Source organism: Jaminaea rosea, assembly GCF_003144245.1.
Source record: "Jaminaea rosea strain MCA 5214 unplaced genomic scaffold BDZ90scaffold_16, whole genome shotgun sequence".
Taxonomy (NCBI): Eukaryota; Fungi; Basidiomycota; class Exobasidiomycetes; order Microstromatales; genus Jaminaea; species Jaminaea rosea.
Genome location: NW_020289990.1, coordinates 292,348 through 311,444, shown reverse-complemented (window position 1 = coordinate 311,444; position 19,097 = coordinate 292,348). Strand labels below are relative to the sequence as shown.

The window sequence follows — 19,097 nt, the reverse complement described above, 5'->3', positions numbered from 1 at the left end:
TTGGATGTGGGGGAAAGAGCGCAGCAAAAGGCCTTATCGTGTGAGAGCAGGGCGTCAAGGCGTGGCTGGTTCCGTCGTCCGATGGCCCGTGCCACCAACCACGTGGCTCTTGCGTGTCGGTCAGTGGAGTGGCTGAGCGAGCGCCTCTCGTTCTGATCATCGTACCTTCTCACACCATTTCATCAATATCTCAGCATTTCCCGGGCTGCACGCCATGTCAGCCCCACCAGACTACCCAGCTTGGAGTCATGCGGTAACTCGACGTATCTTCAACGTCACCGTCTCGCACTCAGAGGGCGAAGCGAGCGGGTGGACGCTCACCTACCTCAAGGACCTCGCCTCCGAGTTGACCCAGGAGCAGCAAGGAAGTAGCGAGGGAGGCGCCAAGCTGAATCCTTCCCTCGCAGACCGTATCATCATCGCCCGCTTGTCCCTAGACGCCAATGACACCTCCAGCGATGATCCGGAGATGTTGACCGTCCTGGCTAGCTTGGACCCGGACCAGACGAGCTGGGATTGGTTGATTGAATGCTGGCGGCGCTGTCAAAGGGAAAAGGCAAAGGCGAAGAAGGTGAGGCACCGATCGTGGGCCGATCGTGAGCTGGTATGCTAGCTTTAGATAGTTGATTACTCACACCCTGCTCACTTTGCAGGGGCTTGGCGACTATGCAACCCAAGGCCTCGCAGCCCTCGAATCCGCCTCGAATCTCCTCGTCTCCTATGCCGGTCTGGTCCTCATCACCCCGGAGATGTTCCCCTGTGAGACAAAGAGCAATGGCAACAAGCTCTCTCCACTCGCTCTCGTGCCAAGCATCCTCAACCTTTCAGGCGCAGCAACGGGAGGAGCAGCGGAAGGATCGTCATCCTCATCAGCATCATGGGCCGTCCTGGACCAAAACGAGATTGTCATCTTCACCCAACAGCTCGTGGCGCGATTTGATGCGGAGGAGCTCGGTGAGATTCTCGGTCCCGCTCTGCAGGAGATCACTAGAAGGATACGCGATGGACTCGATGATCCGGCACAGCAGCACCAGCCGCCACTCGGCGGCGCTCCCAATTCAGCTCCTGGCGGCGGCGGCGCCAATCAGAACAACGCCGCAGCTCTCCAAGCTGCCGCTCAGGCCGGTGACGTACGTGCGGTACTTGCTCAACTTCTCGGAGGTGCGGGTGGACCCGCCGCTCCGAACGGTCAAGGGGAAATGGACGCTTTCGGTCGCCTAGCGACTGGTCGCCCCGACCGCAGCATGCACATCGGTGGCTTCGACTGGCGTTCCCATGTCCTTCCCATTGTGGAGCTCGTCGACAGCTCCAAACTTCTAGCCTCTAGTGTCGCCCAGCTGCCCACATTCAACCCTGACTCCGCCACAGCACCCCGCCTCGAGCTTGACTCTGTTCTTGGGCCCATCTTCCGCCTCAACGCTTTCAGCGACGGAGCTCCCTCTCTCGCAGAGCAGTACTTCTCCAATCCTACCGTCCGCTCAAAAGCAGAGCTGGAGGCTAACACGAATTCAATGCGCGCGACGTTGGATCAGGTTCATGCTTTCCACTTCAGGCTGTGGCAGGCAATGGTGAAGGCATCGCCGGAGAGCAGAGAGAGGGTTCTGCAGTACTGGGGTCGCGTGGCGGACTTGAATAGGAGGAGGGGCGCGATGAGGGTCAAGGCGAGGGAGGTGGGGAGCGATGGGTTTACAGTGAACATTTGGGAGTCGCTCCAGCGCTTTGCCGTCCCCTTCATGGATGTGGCCTACAGCAAGATCGACCGCATCGACCCTGAATACCTGCGCAGGCAGAAGCGCTACGACACCTCCACCCTCACGCGCCTCAACGCATCAGAACCAGAGGCAGCAAAGTGGGCCGAAGAGGCAGCGGATGTGGACACGCCGCCCAACTTCATCACCGAAGTCTTCTACCTTGTTGTCCGCATGACCAATCTCGGGCCCGGCAAAGCGATCCGAAGCTACAATGAGCGCGAGGACACTATGCGCCGCATGAAGCGCCGTATCAAGGAGACGGAAGAGACTCGCGGGACCTGGGGCAGCACACCGCAAGCAGCGCAGTACGAGGCCTTCATCAAGCGCGGCAACGAAGAAGTAGAGCGCTACATGGCTGAGTCACATGCAGCGGCCACGCAGCTCCTCGACCCGGGCTTCATCGACAGGCTCACCCATCTCATTGGCTTCACCATGACCTGGCTAGTCCGCATCGCCGACCCTAATCGCTCACACCCGCACACGCAAGTGTCCCTCCCTCTCCCGCAGGAGGTACCGGAGCACTTCCGCATGCTGCCCGAGCACATCTTCGAAGACATCTGCGACATCCTCCTCTTCCTTGCACGACATCGCCCGGACTGCTTGCCGGAGGCCGTCAAGAATGACTTTGTGACTTTCACGGTGACCTTCTTGAGCTCCGGGTGGTACATCAAGAATCCGTTCATCAAGGCAAAGTTGGCAGAGATCATGTGGTGGAACGTTATCCCCTATGGATACTCCAAGACGGGTATCCTTGGTGATGTCATCAACTTGCATCCTCTTGCACTTCAGCATCTGGTCCCGGCCTGCATGAGCTTCTGGGTCGAAGCGGAGAGCACGGGCTCGCACACGCAATTCTATGACAAGTTCAACATCCGCTACCACCTCAGCCAGATCTTCAAGGTCATATGGGCTAACCCTAGGCATATGGAGCGCGTTCAGGCGGAAGCCAAGGGAAACTCGGAGCAGTTTGTCGTTTTTGCCAACAGACTGATGAACGACGTGACCTTCCTGCTCGACGATGCACTAGAGAAGCTGCAGGAGCTGTGAGTAGCGCAGCGCTCCAACTCATGATCGCCATCCTGACTGACCACACGCCAAATCTCTCGCGCCCGCAGCCACACTAAGCAGCAACAAATGGACGACGCCTCCACGTGGAACGACAGACCAGCGGAGGAGCGTCAAGAGATCGAGAGTGCTGTGCAGTCCACGCAAGGGCATATCCGCAGCATGCTCGACTTCGGTAACGAGTTCCTGCGCTTGCTCATCGACTTTACGAAAGAGACCAAAGACGCCTTCATGACGCCCGAGATTGTCGATCGTTTGGCAGCGATGCTTGACTACAATCTGGATCTGCTCGTAGGACCGAGGTGTACGGAGTTGAAGGTCAAGGTGGGTTGCGCGAGAGGCGTGGTACTATCGCGCGGCAGCGAGCTGATATCCATTACTTCTCGTATCGTTGCAGGACCCGCAACGCGTTCACTTTGACCCTAAGGCTCTTCTCTCCTCCATTCTATCCGTCTACCTCAATCTTTCCACCCGTCCCGAGTTCATCTCGGCGATCGCAGCAGACCAACGATCCTACCGTCGTTCGAGCTTCGACAAGGCTCGCTCCCTCTGCGCCCGCTTCGGCCTCAAGGCACCAGACGAAATCGACTCCCTTCTCGCTCTCGCCGATGCGGTCGACAAGAAGGTGGCAGAGGCGGCGGAAGAGGACGAGGATCTGGGAGAGATTCCAGATGAGTACGCTGATCCGCTCATGGCTACCGTTATGCGCAATCCCGTACGCTTGCCTACGTCAGGTGCCGTTCTGGACCTCAGTACGATCAAGGCGCATCTGTTGAGCGATGCTAGTGATCCTTTTAATAGAGCGCCGCTCAAGCTGGATCAGGTCAAGGTGGACGAGGAGTTGAAGGCGGAAATTGAGAAGTGGATTCAGGAGAGGAAGGAGGCTGCAAAGAGAGGATAGGAAGGCAATGGCTGCGGAAGGGTTGTAGAGGAGGGTAAGGCTGGACAACAGAGCGTGGACAGGCGCAAGTCGACCGGCTACTTGCAACTCCACATTCTCTCGTGTCGATGCACGGTCTTCACAGGCCTTCTCCCTTCGTACGCACTTGTGAGGCTGAAAATGAGTGACATCAATTCTTTGTGTCCTGCCGCATCACGTCGCCTTCTTGCGTTTCCGTCCCTCCTCATCATCCTCCTCGGCCGCCGCAGCCGCCGCGAGGTCTTTACGAATCTGATACGTCTTCCTGATGTCGTCGACGATCCTCAAATCCACACTCCCCAGTAAAAGGCCCTCCGCTTCGTCCTCGAGTCGTGCAATGACGCCACTGAAGGGGCTCACGATGGCGGATCTTCCCAAGCCTACGGCCAGGCCTGGCCTCTCAATATGTAGATCGATGAGACCAATACGCTGTCGATGAACGTCGTCAGGCCCCCATTCCTCCCGCTCCGCTATCTCGTCCAACTTTGCCCAGTCCTTCCTGAAGCCCTCCGGCCAGCCTGGCCCAGCAACGTTCGCCATAACCACGGGACATTCTGCCTCCAAGCTTCGGGCGGTCACCAAGGCATCGAGGATTGTCCCCTCCCCCTCGAATGGGTTGCCCCAGCCCAGCCCTGCAGTCCCCGAATCAGTCGCGTACCAGCATGTTGGGGCTATTATGATATCCGCAGGGGGTGAGGCATCGGCGAGCTCGCGGAAGGAAGAAGGGAATGCCAGATCCCAGCAAATCCTTAGACCTGTGGTAATGGGGTGCTGCGGGCGTCGACGGGTGGTGAAAGTGAACGTGTCTGGGTGTGGGTGCGTGGACGAGTGGCCGGGAGTCAAGGGCGCACGTTCGGGGTGCCAGAGGTTCTGCACACGCAGAGGGAGGAAGCAGCAAGGGGGAGATGATATGAGTGATGCTGTAGGCGTAGGCAAAAGGCGTAGCTGCTGCTTCAGACGAACGCAGCTACTCACTCTTTTCGTATACTTTCCCCTCACATCCCCTTCTCGACCGACAAAGTAAGCAGTATTGAAGAGCTTCTCCTCCTTGCCTCCTTGCCCCTTGCCATTGCTACCACCCGCCTCATTTCTGTGTAGCACATGATGCTCCCCTTGGCCATGACCCAGCTCCACGACCGTCCCTGCTACAACATTGATGTCGCGCTTCTTGGCCTCCTCACACACCACGTCCAACCAATGCTTCTCTTGTTCCTCCTCCTCCTTCTCCTCCACAGCGCTATGCCCATGCGGCCTAGGTCCCCCTCTCTCCCTCACCCCATACCAATCCCCATGATCCGCCCCGGCCAGAAAGTACTCCGGGAAAACGACCAGATCCGCTCCAAGCTTGGCTGCGTGAGCTATGTAGGTGCGCAGCTTGTCGAGGCCTGCGTCTGGGGATGAGCTGGAGGAGGAAGGGGAAACGGGAAGGAGCTGGGCTACGGCGATGTGAAGGTGCGTGGGAAGGGAAGGGTGAACGAAACGACCTTGTGTACGCATGGTGACTGCCTCGAGCTGGTCAGAGGTGGACGACATAGTGGGAGCGTCGCTATGCTGTATTTATGCTGCTATCGTTGAGAAGGAAGGAAAGGAAGGAGAGCGGGGAAATGCTCCGAGCCTTTCGCCTTGGAGCTCATTTGTGCGTCGGGTCGAGCTCGGGAGTGGAGATGAAGAAGGAGCACACGCGAGGTCGACTTCGATGCAGCCCGACCACCAATGAGCCAAGGGGGCCAACGTCACAGAGCTGTCGATAGGACGGAATTTCTGATTGAACAAAAGCTGTACGCTACAAAAGACGGTCCGATGAAACTTATCTGATACGAAGGCTCATGCTGATGCTGATCTCCCCACGCCTCCTCCTCCTCCTCCTCCCCCTCACATTTCAATCCAATTCCGCCAGAGCAGCCTGCTGCTGCGTCTCTTCGATCCACCTAACGATCAGCCAAATCAATCCAGCAGCGAGCCCCAAGAGGGTTAGAGCGACAAGCGCGCATCCAGCGTACCCGACGAGGTATGGCTTCTTCTCCCGCAGGCGGGCAAAGAAGGACTGCCATGTGATCACGGCTGTCTTGGCTGGGCGACGGAGGAGGAGGGGTGAATCGGCATCTTCCTCTGCCGACGGGAAAGGCGGTGAGAGGAGAGGTGCACTGCTGTTCGCGGTTGGAAGGTCGGTCAGGACTGGGCAGCAGTGCGAAGTGATGCCCGAGGCTGGGTGCATCAGAATAGCGCGAGGGGTGGCTGCGCTGCTCGAGGGGGCAAGGAGTGCGACCTTCTCCTTGTCTTTCTCCTCACGCTGAGCTGCGAAGAGAGCACGGCGATGATTCCTGCGCTGCTGTTGCTTTCGAATCTTGTGCTTCCTTGTCAAACACGCTTCGTCCACCTCAAGCACCTCAAGAACCTCCGTCTCCGGTAGGCTGGCCAGGCTAGGCAGGCTAGTGACCGCCCTGCGCGAGCTTGAAGGGGAGCTGGACTTTGATCTGTAAGATGCAGGGGCGGAGACTACCCTGCGTCCCTTGGCCGTGGCACGAGCGAAGGGTAGGAGTGGCTTGACGAGAGAGCCGGCGATAGAGGAGGAGCGTGGTGGGATCTGGGGCATGGGCACCGACCAGGAAACGGGAAGAGCGCGAGGACCCTTGGTCTTGCGGCTTATGGGCGCGACCTGAGCCTTGATATCGGTAGTATCCGCCTTGCCGTTCCAGAAGCGGGTGATAGCGCTCAGCCTGATGTCCTTGGAGACGGGCACAGGGAGCGGCTCGGAACTTCCTTCGTCATGGGTGGGAAAGGTGGGCGACTCCATCATCCTAACACGGGGCGGGACCACCTTTTTCTCCTTCTCTCCTGGGGCAAATCCGAATTGTGATGCCATAGGGCCAGCAGTCATCGTCGAGGGTGGCTCTGGGAGAGGGCGATGAGGGCGCACACTTGGGTGTCTAGGCCCGTAGCGGACGATGGCCGGTTTGCGCTCCAAGGTGCAGGGACTCTGTGCCTTCGAGTCGGGATGGTAGACCTGCCCGATGACGAGACGACGCTCCGCTTGCAGGGTCAAGGGGAGACTGACGGTGCTGTGAGCGCTGCTGGCCGTGGTGGCGTCCACAGCAGGGCTGCTGCTGTTGCTGCTGCTGCTGGTGCTGAGAGGCGACCCGAGCTGGACAGTAGAGGAGACATTTTCGGTGCTGCTGCTTGGGCTCGCGGGATCAGAGAAGCTCGACCTGGTCGGGCTTCCACTCGCACGCTTGATCGCAGCGCGACGCGCCAAGCCGGCGCCGGGAGCAGATGCCTGGAACGCGTTGGCGTTGGCGCTCCTGTTCGCCGTGGCAATCTCGATGTACCGCTCAAGGTCGAGGAGGGCATTGTCGACTTCAGCCAGCTGCTGGTCGGCCTCTATAGCAGCAATCTCGTCACTATCCGCAGTGCTGATGCTCGTACCGCTCTGCTTCTCGTGTAGGTCCCAGTCCCCGCCTTCCTCAGCGATGATTGCCTCGACCTCATCGCGACGCATCTGCTTACGAGGGAAAAGGGCAACTCCCTGCACCTCTACGAGCATTGGACTTCGCTCAAAAGAGCTTCGGTAGGAAAGCGAGATGGGCTCGACCTCTTGCTGGACCACGCGCTCGCGCTCGAGCTCCTGCTCGGCAGGGTCGAAAGCGGCCTCGAGGCCGAACGAGTATTCGAACTTGAGGGGAGCGGCACGGCTCATCTTGAGAGACGCGTTGATGATTGTGCAAGTCGTAGCGCGTCGTGAGGAGGAGCAGCAGATTGAACGCGTTGCTTGATGTGACTCTGCGAGTCGAGAAGGGTGAGGTGAAGAGGGCCAAGGGGAGCTACCCACCCGCGAAATGGGGTTTATATCTCTTTCTCGTCATCAAATGTCGACTGCCTCCGTCGAAAGCATGCACACGCAGGTCTCGCGGTGGCTGATGGTAGCTAATGGCTACCGTGCTCGTAAAAGTGATCAGGTGAAACTGGGACCGGAGGTACTTTACGCGACTTTGTGACGCGTTGCCGACGTGAATCGGCAAGGCGGGAGAGGCGTCGCTGCGGAAGCTATTGAGGCGCAGCAGCGACAATGAGCCGCGCGTCACCTCGCATGGAGTGGTTGACACCTTTGAGCCAGACAACCGACCCTTGCGCTGGTACAAGTCTTAGTAATGACGGGCTCGCGAGGATCATGATGGTGCTGAAAGGCGAGCCCCGTCGACGACCGTGAATGTTCGGGAGGTAACCGAACGGCGATTTTGTTGGACTTTTCCGTCTGCGTCATTGTCCTCATTGCGCAACCAGTCGAGGGTGTCCTTGCACTTGCCCATCCACTCACCCTTCTCTGGGAGATGCATCGTCGTGACTCTGCCTGAGGGTGACGTGGTGACAAAGAGGAAGCAGTACCGGGCAGAGATGGGAGTGCCGTCCTGTATGTCCTCAAGTTCAACAACGGAGTCCAGGAGACCGAGTCCGGAAGGCTCATCTGCTGCCCATGGAATGTGGGATGGGGTGGCGAGGGTGATGCGGTGGGGGTCTAAAAGCTCGCGTTTGCTGCTGTCTTGCCCTTGCTCTTCCTTGATGGATATAGTAGCGTCGCATCGGCCATGCGGTTTAGTCTCTTTGCTCCTCTTCTTCTCCGCCGCTGGCAGCCCTCCCAGTTGCCTGCAGCATTTGCCCCACCACTCTCCAATGCCCTTGCCAGTGAACACCATCAGCCTCGGCTTAGCATGCCTCCTCACTTTCTCCTCGAGTATCGGGGTCCCCCTCATATAGTCTTCCTTCCCGAGCTCTCCACCCTCCGCTGTCGGCCTAATGCATATGTTCGTCAGCCCAATCGATGGCCAAGGGTGAGGCTGATCGAGCATGTCTGCGCATTCAGTCGGGTCGACACGCGTCGGAGTGAGCCCACCAGCGAGAAGGGTGCGATAGAAATGGTTGGAGGGATGCCTGAAATGAGCGCCATGCTGAGAGGACTGCAGACCAGGATTGAGCCCGCATACAAGGAGGTCGAGGCGGCGATTTGGGTCGGCAGGGTAAAGGTGGTCTGGGACTGGTGGGTATTCTGCGGCTGGATATGAGGTTGATGAAGGGTCGTCGTACAGGCGGCGACGCTTCTTCTTCTTCTTCTTGGGAGGTGAGGGAGTGGGCGTGGGTGACGAAGGCTTGTCCCTCTTTACGGCTGACGATGGCGACGAGGACGAGGGCGATGACTTGAGTCTCGGAACGAAAACCTCAAAGGCTTTACGGTCTGCCAGGCGGTTGCTCTGCCGCTGCCGCCCATTCGAGTTGCCTGCAAAAGTATATGCTTCAGCAAAGCTGGAAGGCAGAGATGTAGGTGGTGGCGGCGAGGCCGACTGCTCCTTTTTGGTCATGACCATGCTGCCATCCGCTCAGCACGATGGACTCGGTGTCACGAAGCTTTGTGCGGATGACAGAAATGGGCTGATCTGAGCACATCGATGGCCCCGGCTCCGAGGGACCTCGACTCGACTTGAACCTCGATGTCGTCTCGAGCTGCTGCCGCCCGCTCAAGAATTTCGAGGAGCGGGAAGGGATTCGCGACTTTGGCTTCCTCGTTCCGTCCTTCGTCCTCGCAGCTCCTCATCCACATCAACAACGACACCGCTGCCATGGCAAAAGCATCAGCCGCATCGCCAAGCACCTCATCGCGAGTCAAAAAGGCTCCTCGCGCCTCTGCTGAAGCGTCCAAGGCCTCTTCCTCGTCCGAAAAGCTCCTAGATGGGCACGTTGCGCCCTCTCAAGCCCTCAAGGCATTCAAAGCTCTCGAGTCGCACCGCAACAAGCACAAGGCATCCGTCGCCGAGGCCAGCAAAGATTCTGGCAAATCTCAGCTGCCCCTTGACGCTGAAGCCGATGACGATGTAGGCGGATCACGCTCGGAGGATACCGTCTACTTGAACGTAGCCATCAAGCGATTGAGCCCAACGAAGAAGAGCAAGCCGCACCAGATTCCCCTGCCCAACCCCTTGCACGACCCAAAGACCAGCAGCGTCTGCTTGATTGTCAAGGATCCGCAGAGGCATTACAAGGATCTGCTGCCTACCCTGGGCGTCAAGTGTGTTCACAGAGTAGTAGGCGTATCGAAGCTCAAGGTGCGTACAAGAGGCAAGCAAAAAGCAGATTGTCTCTTTTATCATACTGACTCAACTCTCCTTGCTGCTCGCTCGCTCGCAGGGCAAGTTTGCGCCCTACGAGGCTCGCCGCCAGCTCCTCGAGGACTATGACGTCTTCCTCTGCGACGACCGTGTAGGGGCCCTTATGCCTAAGCTGCTTGGCTCCAAGTGGCAGCAATCCAAGAAGATGCCCCTCTCTGTCAACCTCGTTCAGACACGCCACATCAAGGCACGTCTGGAGAAGGCTGTTGCCTCATCCGTCTACCACTCGAACCGCGGATCCAACATCTCGCTCGCTATTGGTTCCATCAAGCGTCATACGGCTGAGCAACTCGTGGAGAACCTGGGGACTGTGCTCCCTGCATTGATGAGGAAGGTGCCCTACGACGGCTGGAAGAATGTGCAGGCGCTCGAGGTCAAGACGGGACGCAGCGCGTCGCTGCCAGTGTGGAATGGGGAGCTGGCAAAGAGATGGGAGGGAATCAAGGAGCAGAGGGATGACAGTGAGGACAGTGAGAGTGAGGAAGAGGAACCCGCGCCGAAGCCGAGCAAGGCAGCAAAGGTAGCAAAGGCGGACAAGGCAGTAGAGGCGCCCGCAGCAGCATCACCGACAGCGACCAAGAAGTCGAAGAGGAGCAGTGCGGGCGAGGCGGACGAGGCGAGTGAGTCGGCAAAGAAGACGAAGAAGGCAAAGAAGGCGGCGGCATAATCTCCAGCTCGCTCTGCACCATGTCATCCCATATCTCACGCTCGTATACGACTCTTTTGTTCATGCATATCATTGACCTGCTTGCCTTGCACCACCTATCTACAACCTCGACGACTCCTTCTCTGCGTCCTTCCACTCCGAGTCCACCTTGAGCAGCATCTTGCCCTGGTTCTTTCCCGCGAACAGCCCAACCAAAGCGTCTGTGAAGTTCTCCACGCCCACCTTGTCGTGGAAGTGGAACCTCGTGTGGATCTTTTTCTGCGCAGCCCACGTCGCGAGCTGCCCGATGGCGCCCTGGAACGTCTCCTTTGGCCAGAAGGAGGGAAAAGCGATGTAGCCCTGCAGGCTCAGGCGACGACCGACGATCAGGTGCGAGTACTTGAGCCCGGTGAAGGTGCTGGAGCCGTTGTATCCGGAGATGGCACCGCAGCAGGCGATTCGTCCGCCGGCGGCCATGGCTTGGAGGGCAGCATCGAGGGTCTCGCCGCCGACGTTGTCGAAGTAGACGGTCATGCCTCCCTCCGGGCGGTCGGAGAGAGACGTGATCTGCTTGTAGTAGCCGGAGTCGCGGTAGTCGATGCATGAGTCGGCGCCGAGGGTCTCGGTGACGTACTTTTGCCTGCAATCAGAGACGGGAGATGGTCAGCTTCTCGCGCTAGAAGGCCATTGTCCTCCTCATCGCTGCTTGCACTCACTTCTCCGGCCCGCCAGCAATGCCAATGACCTCAGCAGCGCCCATCAGCTTGGCGATCTGGATCACAAGCCCACCCGTAGCGCCAGCCGCACCAGAGACGAGCACTCTGTCGCCCTTCTGCACCTTGGCGACCTCTACAAGACCCAAGTAAGCAGCCAGGCCAGTGCCCCAGAGAGCGCCGAGGTACTCCTTCTCGTCAATGCCGCGCGAGGCGTCAATCTTGCTGAAGTAGCCCGTCTTCTGTGCCTGCTCAACGTCGACGACGGCGTACTCCTGCGCTCCGAGCGAGCCAGAAAGGACCTTGTCACCCTCCTTGAAGTCGTCGTGGCTCGACTTGACTACCACACCGATGCCGCCAGCCCACATTGTCTCGTTGAGCGGCTGAGGGGGACGGTACGACTTGCGGTCGGGGTTCATAGAGGGGCGCATGGAAGGGTCAAGGGAGAGGAGCTGCACCTTGACGACTACGTGCTTGGCAGGGAGGGGAGTGGGGACGTTGAGAGGGGAGGAGACGACGCCGAGGATCGACGAGTCGATGGGCTTCATGCCCGGGCGTTGCAGCAGGTGAACCTGCTTTTGCGAGGTGGGGAGAGTCGAAGAGGACATCTTTGTGTGTTGATGGTGTTGGTAATGATGAGGGAGAAAGACAAGGAGCGATGCTGCGCAGCCTAGCTGCTTATAATCCCTTCTCACTCCGGTCAATCAAAACTTGTACCAAATTGCCCGACCAACGGGACCGGCTACTGTACGCTCAGCTCACTGGCCCCAAGAAAGAGCGGCTGTCAAATCCCTTTCTTGCTCTTGGCCAACCTTCGTGCCTTCTCGTCGGTTCAGCCGTCAGCGGATGTGTGGCTTGGGACGGACAGAGGTGGACGTGGAGGAAGAGAGCAAGACTGCATCTCAGCTCGGAGTTTCCAGAGTGGCTCATCGCATTCTCCGAGTCCGGACGGCGAGCCTCTCGTCAATGATCCTGAGTCCCTACTGTAGAGTAGCGCCGGATAGAGATCGGCCGTACGAGTGCGAAGCGGTGCGAGTGCTGCTTCGTTCTATTCCCATGTGGATGCACGCAATTGCATGCCCAGAATGGATTGAATGTCAAGGCGCTTCGGTCCTGTTCGGCCTAGATCGCGAAGGTGATGAGAGAGCGATGCGAACCAGCAACGTCCCCTTCTCGACCTCATCCTCAAAGCAGCCGTCTCAGTCGTGGTCAGCTGTCAGGGACTTGTTGACTGTCATCGCGCCAGACTGACATAGTCAGTCGCATCTTCATCGCAACAAGTGACATTCATACGAGCTTTCGCACCCATCTCCGCGACTCCCCGCCTTTCCTACAAAGTCGATCAAACTGTGGTCAGGAAGAGAGTACATGCGGAGGCAGACTGAATGCTCGCTGAGGAGCCAAGAGGCGGTGGTCGCGGAGCAGAGAGACTTGCTCATCTCGAACCAGCTTGCGCGTGCACAGCAGCCCGGGTCACGGACAGCCGACTTGCACAGGGGGTCCCTTGCGGGGACCCCACGGACGCGACCAGGACGCTAGGGACGTCTCCCGCGCATCCGCCATCAGCAACTCGATGAGGGCTGGCCCATCGTCGCTAGTGAGGGCCTTCGAGCCTACCAAGATCTGACCTGAGATCTCTCAAGTAGGTCGGCGCTCGAACACATCTCGAGAGTGTGCCCAAGACTATGAACGGACGGGCGACTGCGGCCGCAGCTGAGTCTAGGACTCGAGCGTGAAGGGTAGGTCTGGGCGCATTGAGCAGCCCAATGACCAAGCTAGGCACCGCACTAGGCAGGCCAAGGACGACGAGTGGCGGCGAGCCACGCACATCGAAGAGAGACGGCGGACAGCAAGTCGACGCACGTCTGAAGAGCACGGGTGGTAGCAAGCCACACACGTGAGGGCCGAACGCTTTCACAGCTGCTCAAGGCCAACGCTTGGTGCCAACAGAAGGCTGACCAGAGCAAGGGGTAGGTCTGCGGGGCAGAAAGCCAGGCGCATAACGCTGACGGCAGCTACGCATCACGAGCACGCCGACCTTCGAGCTGCTAGAGGTGACATCTCTAAGCACGTCGGAGAGACACGTGTGGCGGTGAGCCAGCACGCATCGAAGCCGTTGGCATTGAGCCTGTAGGCCCTTGCAGGCGCTGTGAGGAGCAGCCTGGAGGTGACGGCGAGGCAATTAGCCAGAGCGCGTCGAGATGATTGACGGGTGGTAATGAGCCACGCGCGTCGAGGTAGGCGCTATGTGCAGCAGCCTGACGTGGATGGCGTGGCAATGAGCCAGCACATCCGAGTGATGACGGCGTGGTAGCGAACCAGCGCACGTCAGTGCTTCAGGGCAGTGAAGCCCATCAGCGGTAGCCAAAGGAGCAGTCAGGAGTAGACGGGTGCGAACCCCTCAATCACTGGACGAGCTCGCAGGAATACGACGAGGTGGCGGCGAGGCACCCACGTCGGGCACCATCTGGGCAGATGAACGATGACGAATAGCCCTGTGCGGGTAGCGAGAGGTGGGAGAGGTGGGATGCGATGGTCAGTTTGATGGCGTGACGGGATGCATGGATGTCATGGCACCGTGTATTCACCGCCATGGGCACAGACGAACAGTCGCTCTCTCGATACCTTGCTGAGCCAGACGCCAGAGTCAGATGAGGGAGGCCGCCGGGCTGAGCGTGCGACGGGAGAGAGGGAGAGGCACCTGAGTGAGCAGCTCGTGAGAACGGAGATGATGTTAGAACCGCTGCCTGCTCACCCCTCGCGGCCTCACAACAACGACTTGGCTTGCTGCTGCTACGAGGACGAACGAGATCATGGTGATGGTGCGAGGGAATAGAAGGGAAGAGTGAAGGGCGACGAGGCAGTGAGACTTGATTGCACGCGCAAGAGCCGTCGCTGACTGATTTCATCTCGAGCCGCTCTCAGCCAATCATCCGAGCTCGCGGAGGCCGAGCCGAAGCAGTAGCACCAGATTGCCACGACCAGCCACACGCAGCGGCAGATCCGGACAGAGGCTTGAAAGCAGCGTGCTGTCTCTCGTGACGAGGGAGACGACTGTGGCGCCGAGACCCACGAAGTCGCAATGAGATGCGTGACGACGGCCATCATCTCGCTGTGTTGTTTGCTTGGTTGGGCGTGCGCCTCACCGTGCCTCTCACTCCCGCCCGCCCCCTCGCGAGCTTCCTGATTTGGCAACGCGCCTGCCTCGCGTGAGTGTTGATCTGCGAGGCGGAGACAAAAAGCAGCCTTGGCTCAGGAAGCGGCAGCAAACGCAGCGAGGCAACTCGGCGTGGAGAAGGGACGCAACTTGAGCATCCACCATCCTTCTCATCCCACTCAATCCTTCGAATCGTCCTCCAGCTCTCACTTCGCTGCCGTCGCCGCGATGCAGATGCTTAGGAGATCGCGCTCGCCGTCCAAGGCAGGGTCTGCGGCGGGCAGCGACCACGCCTTTGCATCTTCGTCTAGGCCAGCTTCGCCCGTCAAACCAGGCTCCTCATCCTCTCGCCCAGCCTCGCCTTCCAAACCGCCACCGTCGTCGTGGAGGAGATTATCTTCGATGGCAGGCATTCAGTTCGATGAAGACGTCTATGTAGGCGGTGAGGGAGTAGTCAACGCAGACGCCAGGCTACCCGGCCGCATGGCAGACGCAGTCACGAGGGCCGACTTCTTCGACGTCGTCCTCGATGAGGACAGCAGAGAAGCAGGCGCCCTTTTGCCCTGGCTTGGCTCCCTCGTCACGGATCATGCAGGTCCCAGTGCAGAGGCCATGGACGACGAAGACCTCGACGCAGACACAGGGATGCCGCGCGCTGGTAGCTCAGGCAGCATCAACGCCATCGGCGAGCGCAGTCACAGCAGTCCCTCTCGCATGGTCCCCAACCTCTCTTCCGCAGGAAATCCAGCAAAGTTCGAATCATTCCTCATGGAGCTCGTAGACACGGAGCGCTCCTACGTACGCCGCCTCGATACCCTGTACAATCGGTACGCAAGGCCACTGCGACAGTCGGCCAAGGATCGAGAGGCTGCCATCTTGCCAGTGTACGAGGCGCAGAGACTATTCGGCAATGCTGGCGAGCTGCTTGGCGCCAACATGGCTTTCTTGCAGGATATGGAGGAGCGTCTGGAAGCTGGTGGTAGCAGCTCAGGCTCGTGGGATGCGCTCAAGGCCAGCATCGGTGAAATCGCGCATAGGAATGTGAGTGCGGCGTCGCGATCACGAGAAAGACACTCTGCTCAATCTGTCCCCTCCCCGCGCTAGATGGCCTGTTTCGCCTGCTACAATGAGTATCTCAACAATTTCGAAAAGGCCAAGCACATCGAGCAGACGGCATCCCGCAACAATCGCAGCTTCCGCGACTTTGCCGACCGGGTCAAGCACTCATCTGCCCCAAACATGGGCAATGTGTCGATCCGTGAACTCATCATGGAGCCCGTGCAGCGTATCCCGCGCTACAAGCTGCTGCTGGACGGCCTCATCAAGACGCTACCTCAGGAGTACAGCTCGCAGAGGGCCAAGCTCGAGTCGGCCGTCGTACTATGCAGTCGCATCGCGAGCTGTGAGGTGGACGAGAAGACGCAGAGGGCGGCGGTGCTTTGGTCCTTCGCGCGCAATGTGCAGGGCTTCCCAGCCGGCCTCTTCTCGGTGCACCGCAGTTTCATTGACGCAATCGACGTTGAGGACTTCCCTCTTGACGGAGCCACCAACACGGGCACCCCTTCCAGCCTCTTCTCCCCCAACCCCAGCATCAATGCTCGATCGGTCCCATGCACCCTCTTCCTCTTCGACGACGCGATCCTCGTCGCCAAGCGCAACGCCACAGGGACGTCAGGAAAGCGCTCGCTGCGTCTGCACGACCTCAACCGACTCGCTGACGAGATGAAGACGTACACCGAGAAGAGCGGCACGCCGAGTCAGCCAACAAAGAAGGCTGAGCTCAGCTTTCGTGGCGTGTCCGACATTCTCGACATACAGGCGGCGGATCTGGGCGGGCCGGACATGCAGCTACTGTTTAAAAGGGCACCGGCGCATATCCATCACGAAAAGTGGACGGCGAGACCTCTCCGCCAGTATGCCACCATTGCGGACCCGCAGAGCGACTCTCCGCCACGCTTTGACAAGCTTCGCTTCCTCGAGAACCTCTGGAGGGCACAGGCGCTGTACAAGGCGCGAAGGGATGGGCAAAGTCATGTGCGAAGTGCTGTCATTCCGGCCACGTCGTGCGATGGTGACGAGGCTGGAGAGCCACGTCGACTTGTCCACTGGAACGTCTATCAACGCCAAGGTTACCTGGCTGAGCCAAACAAGGCAGCCGTTGTCCTCGCCTGCGGTGCAGCGCCAAATCTCAATGCTGGCCCACCGCACGCCCTCCTCCGCATCCACAGCATCGACGAAGAGTACAATGAGTGCACCTATTCGACGCAAGCCGACGACGATGAGTACGTACTGCCGCTAGCCGATCTAGCGCAGCGCATGCGCAAGCTGCAAGAGGCTGTGGAGCCCGCCATGTCCTACGCTGGACCCTCGACCCCGTCAGCAAGCCATCGAGGCCGAGTAGCCGCAGGACTCGAGTCGTTTGGTCGCTCCCTCTTCAGCGGCACGCCAGAGAGTATTCGCTTTGGTACACCGCGCCGCAAGGGCAGCATTCTCTCACGCAGCAGTGTCGCAACGTCCTCCGTGGCAGCCAGTGACGTCTTTTCGCAATCCGGTCGCAGCGTCTCAACGGCAGGAACGAGCATCAACAGTCGGGATATGCTTGCCTTTGGCGGGCCGTCAGTCGACGCGTCGGGCAAGTTGCTGCCCCCGGGTAGCCCGCAGAGCCCCAAAGTTGGGCGGCTGGCGACGAGTAGGCACAACAGGACAACCTCCGCGGGGACGGTGGATATGCTGCTTGGCGGAGGCGGGCAGGGGACGGCGCCGAGGCAACGACCCGCCAGTGCGGTAGAGAGCGTGGCCTTCCCTCACGTCGACGGGGCCGGCGGACCCTCATCGCCCGCAGTCCACAACGCTCTTGCCATGCGTCAGCGTGTCGTCGCTAGCAAGCCATCAGGACCGCGTGCAGCGCCCACCCCTTCACCAGCTGGAACGCCAAAGCGGAAACCGGTTCCAGCAAATGACATTCCGTACACGCCGACGAGAAGGGTACCATCCACGGCGTCGAAGCGGGCAGCACCAGAGGAGAGCGAGGAGGGAGCAAGTGAGGGAGAGGTGGACCGCGCCGGCAGCTTGTCCTCGAAACGCAGCAGGCGACCCATGAGCGCTGCGCTGACGCCGCTTGGCCCTCGAACAGCCAATGCCTCGCCCACACCAAGGAGGCACGTACGACCTGAGACATCCTCGTCCTCATCCACGTCGTCCTCGTCATCATCATCATCGTCGCTGCGTGGGCGCGTTCACCGCCATCTGGCCCGACTTGACGAGACGGACAAGGAGAATGCGGCTGGTCTTCAAGAGCTGGGCGAGGAGGCCGGCGAGATGCGTGGAGCCGCGTCACAACTGGAGTCGCCCCTTCTGAACGAGCTGGTGGATCGGCTCGAAGGATGGCTCGAGGATGCTGCGCAGCGAGGCGGGGAAGTGCAAGCTTTGATCGCCAAGGTAGCGGGGGACGTCGAGCTTCTGCTGGCCAAGCTGGAAGAGCAAGGCGAGGCGGCTACCCTGGCGGAGAAGAGCGCGGGCGAGGTCAAAGTGCTCAAAACTCGCTGCGAGGCCTTGCAGCGTAAGTGCGAGCTCCTCACCGCTCTGGAGAAGGACGGTCGTCTTGAGAATGCCGAGCTGCACCGCGCTTTCAACGAGGAGCTCGACCGACTTTACGACGATACTCAGCTGGCCTCGCGGGGTGAAGAGGTGGCCGCACTGCGGGCTGAGGTGAAGCGAACAAAGGCTCAGCGCAACGATGCTCAACTTAGGGCGGGAGAGCTGGAGCGACGGTACAAGGAGCAGAGCGGATTGGTCGAGGCGTATGAGGAGAGGCTGCGGGCCAACGGTCTGTTGTAGAGGTGCGTGACCAGCGCAATCGTATCGTATTCTTCACAATTTTCAACCCAGCCAGTCTGTCCTTTTACGCCTCACCGCCCCTTCGACAGCCTCTGCCACGCTTACGTCGCCCGCCGTGAGATCGTTCATCAACCCATCTCCCTCGCCCCTCGGTAGTTCAGCCAGTGCCACGAACGTCGCAGCTACATCGTCGCGAGGCACGGGACGCGAAATGGTCTTGCGCTCCCCAAGCGACACCTTGTCAGTGCCCGCTTCGTCTGCTAGAGTTGACGGACGTAGCACGAACCAGGGGAACGTCTTGCGCTGTGCAAGATTGGCATCCGCCTTGTGCTTCGCCTCCATGTAAGGGCCGAGAACCTTGCGCATGCGTTGCGATGTCTCGAAGTCCTCCGCGCCATACCAGTCCGGCTTGGTGTTCTCGATGTCCCTGCTGTCCACCGCGGAGCAGAGAAGCAATCGCCTGAAGGTGTCGGTACGCTCTGCCAAGCCGCTCTTCTCTATGGCGTCGAAAACTTTAATAGCACCAAGCTCGTCCACAGCCTTTGTCCTCTCTGGCCCGCCCTTACCGCCAGCTCCAGCGAGGAAAAGGATGACGTGCGGGTCATGCTGCTTGAAAAGATGCGCGAGGCTGGAGACGGAGGCGTCTTCGAGCGAGACGTGGATGGGCGTCGTCTTGGCGGGCAGGTCGGACGCGTGTTCCTTCTGGCGGATCTGGCTGAAGACGGTGTGACCGCGTGCGAGGGCTTGGCTAGTGACACGCAGAGCGACTCGGCCGTGGCCACCGATAATGAAGAGTCGAAGAGGAGTAATGGAGGTCATCGTAATACAGTCGTCGTGATGGTGAGGAGGAGGCAAGA

At 59.5% G+C, this 19,097-nt stretch overlaps 9 protein-coding genes across 9 annotated transcripts; 3 read left to right on the top strand and 6 right to left on the bottom strand.

Annotated features, from left to right (window-relative positions):
• Window positions 1–214: 214 nt before the first annotated feature.
• On the top strand, window positions 215–3,717 carry BDZ90DRAFT_247164 (hypothetical protein; the record flags this gene model as incomplete). The annotated part of the gene is made up of 4 exons (XM_025507590.1): window positions 215–604; window positions 654–2,794; window positions 2,867–3,140; window positions 3,214–3,717. The coding sequence occupies 4 exons, from the start codon at window positions 215–217 to the stop codon at window positions 3,715–3,717; spliced, it is 3,309 nt and encodes a 1,102-aa protein (XP_025359798.1).
• On the bottom strand, window positions 3,465–5,384 carry BDZ90DRAFT_234385 (carbon-nitrogen hydrolase). The gene is made up of 2 exons (XM_025507004.1): window positions 4,711–5,384; window positions 3,465–4,605 (listed from the first exon to the last, which is right to left on the bottom strand). The coding sequence occupies exons 1-2, from the start codon at window positions 5,266–5,268 to the stop codon at window positions 3,910–3,912; spliced, it is 1,254 nt and encodes a 417-aa protein (XP_025359797.1). The 5' UTR covers window positions 5,269–5,384; the 3' UTR covers window positions 3,465–3,909.
• A 230-nt stretch (window positions 5,385–5,614) lies between these two features.
• On the bottom strand, window positions 5,615–7,429 carry BDZ90DRAFT_262631 (hypothetical protein; the record flags this gene model as incomplete). Its single annotated transcript, XM_025508511.1, has 1 exon — window positions 5,615–7,429. The coding sequence occupies one exon, from the start codon at window positions 7,427–7,429 to the stop codon at window positions 5,615–5,617; it is 1,815 nt and encodes a 604-aa protein (XP_025359796.1).
• A 469-nt stretch (window positions 7,430–7,898) lies between these two features.
• On the bottom strand, window positions 7,899–9,089 carry BDZ90DRAFT_262630 (DNA glycosylase; the record flags this gene model as incomplete). Its single annotated transcript, XM_025508510.1, has 1 exon — window positions 7,899–9,089. One exon carries the CDS (start codon window positions 9,087–9,089, stop codon window positions 7,899–7,901), a length of 1,191 nt encoding a protein of 396 aa, XP_025359795.1.
• Window positions 9,090–9,293: 204 nt separating this feature from the next.
• Window positions 9,294–10,895, top strand: BDZ90DRAFT_281776 (ribosomal protein L1). The gene is made up of 2 exons (XM_025509400.1): window positions 9,294–9,824; window positions 9,907–10,895. The coding sequence occupies exons 1-2, from the start codon at window positions 9,342–9,344 to the stop codon at window positions 10,552–10,554; spliced, it is 1,131 nt and encodes a 376-aa protein (XP_025359794.1). The 5' UTR covers window positions 9,294–9,341; the 3' UTR covers window positions 10,555–10,895.
• Window positions 10,296–12,329, bottom strand: BDZ90DRAFT_234383 (NAD(P)-binding protein). The gene is made up of 2 exons (XM_025507003.1): window positions 11,250–12,329; window positions 10,296–11,173 (listed from the first exon to the last, which is right to left on the bottom strand). Exons 1-2 carry the CDS (start codon window positions 11,852–11,854, stop codon window positions 10,654–10,656), a joined length of 1,125 nt encoding a protein of 374 aa, XP_025359793.1. The 5' UTR covers window positions 11,855–12,329; the 3' UTR covers window positions 10,296–10,653.
• A 1,297-nt stretch (window positions 12,330–13,626) lies between these two features.
• Window positions 13,627–14,353, bottom strand: BDZ90DRAFT_234382 (hypothetical protein). The gene is made up of 3 exons (XM_025507002.1): window positions 14,002–14,353; window positions 13,835–13,915; window positions 13,627–13,741 (listed from the first exon to the last, which is right to left on the bottom strand). The coding sequence occupies exons 1-3, from the start codon at window positions 14,059–14,061 to the stop codon at window positions 13,652–13,654; spliced, it is 231 nt and encodes a 76-aa protein (XP_025359792.1). The 5' UTR covers window positions 14,062–14,353; the 3' UTR covers window positions 13,627–13,651.
• A 27-nt stretch (window positions 14,354–14,380) lies between these two features.
• On the top strand, window positions 14,381–18,422 carry BDZ90DRAFT_81511 (hypothetical protein). The gene is made up of 2 exons (XM_025509879.1): window positions 14,381–15,444; window positions 15,508–18,422. Exons 1-2 carry the CDS (start codon window positions 14,632–14,634, stop codon window positions 18,238–18,240), a joined length of 3,546 nt encoding a protein of 1,181 aa, XP_025359791.1. The 5' UTR covers window positions 14,381–14,631; the 3' UTR covers window positions 18,241–18,422.
• Window positions 17,939–19,059, bottom strand: BDZ90DRAFT_255929 (NAD(P)-binding protein; the record flags this gene model as incomplete). The annotated part of the gene is made up of 1 exon (XM_025507870.1): window positions 17,939–19,059. The coding sequence occupies one exon, from the start codon at window positions 19,057–19,059 to the stop codon at window positions 18,283–18,285; it is 777 nt and encodes a 258-aa protein (XP_025359790.1). The 3' UTR covers window positions 17,939–18,282.
• Between the last annotated feature and the right edge of the window lie 38 nt (window positions 19,060–19,097).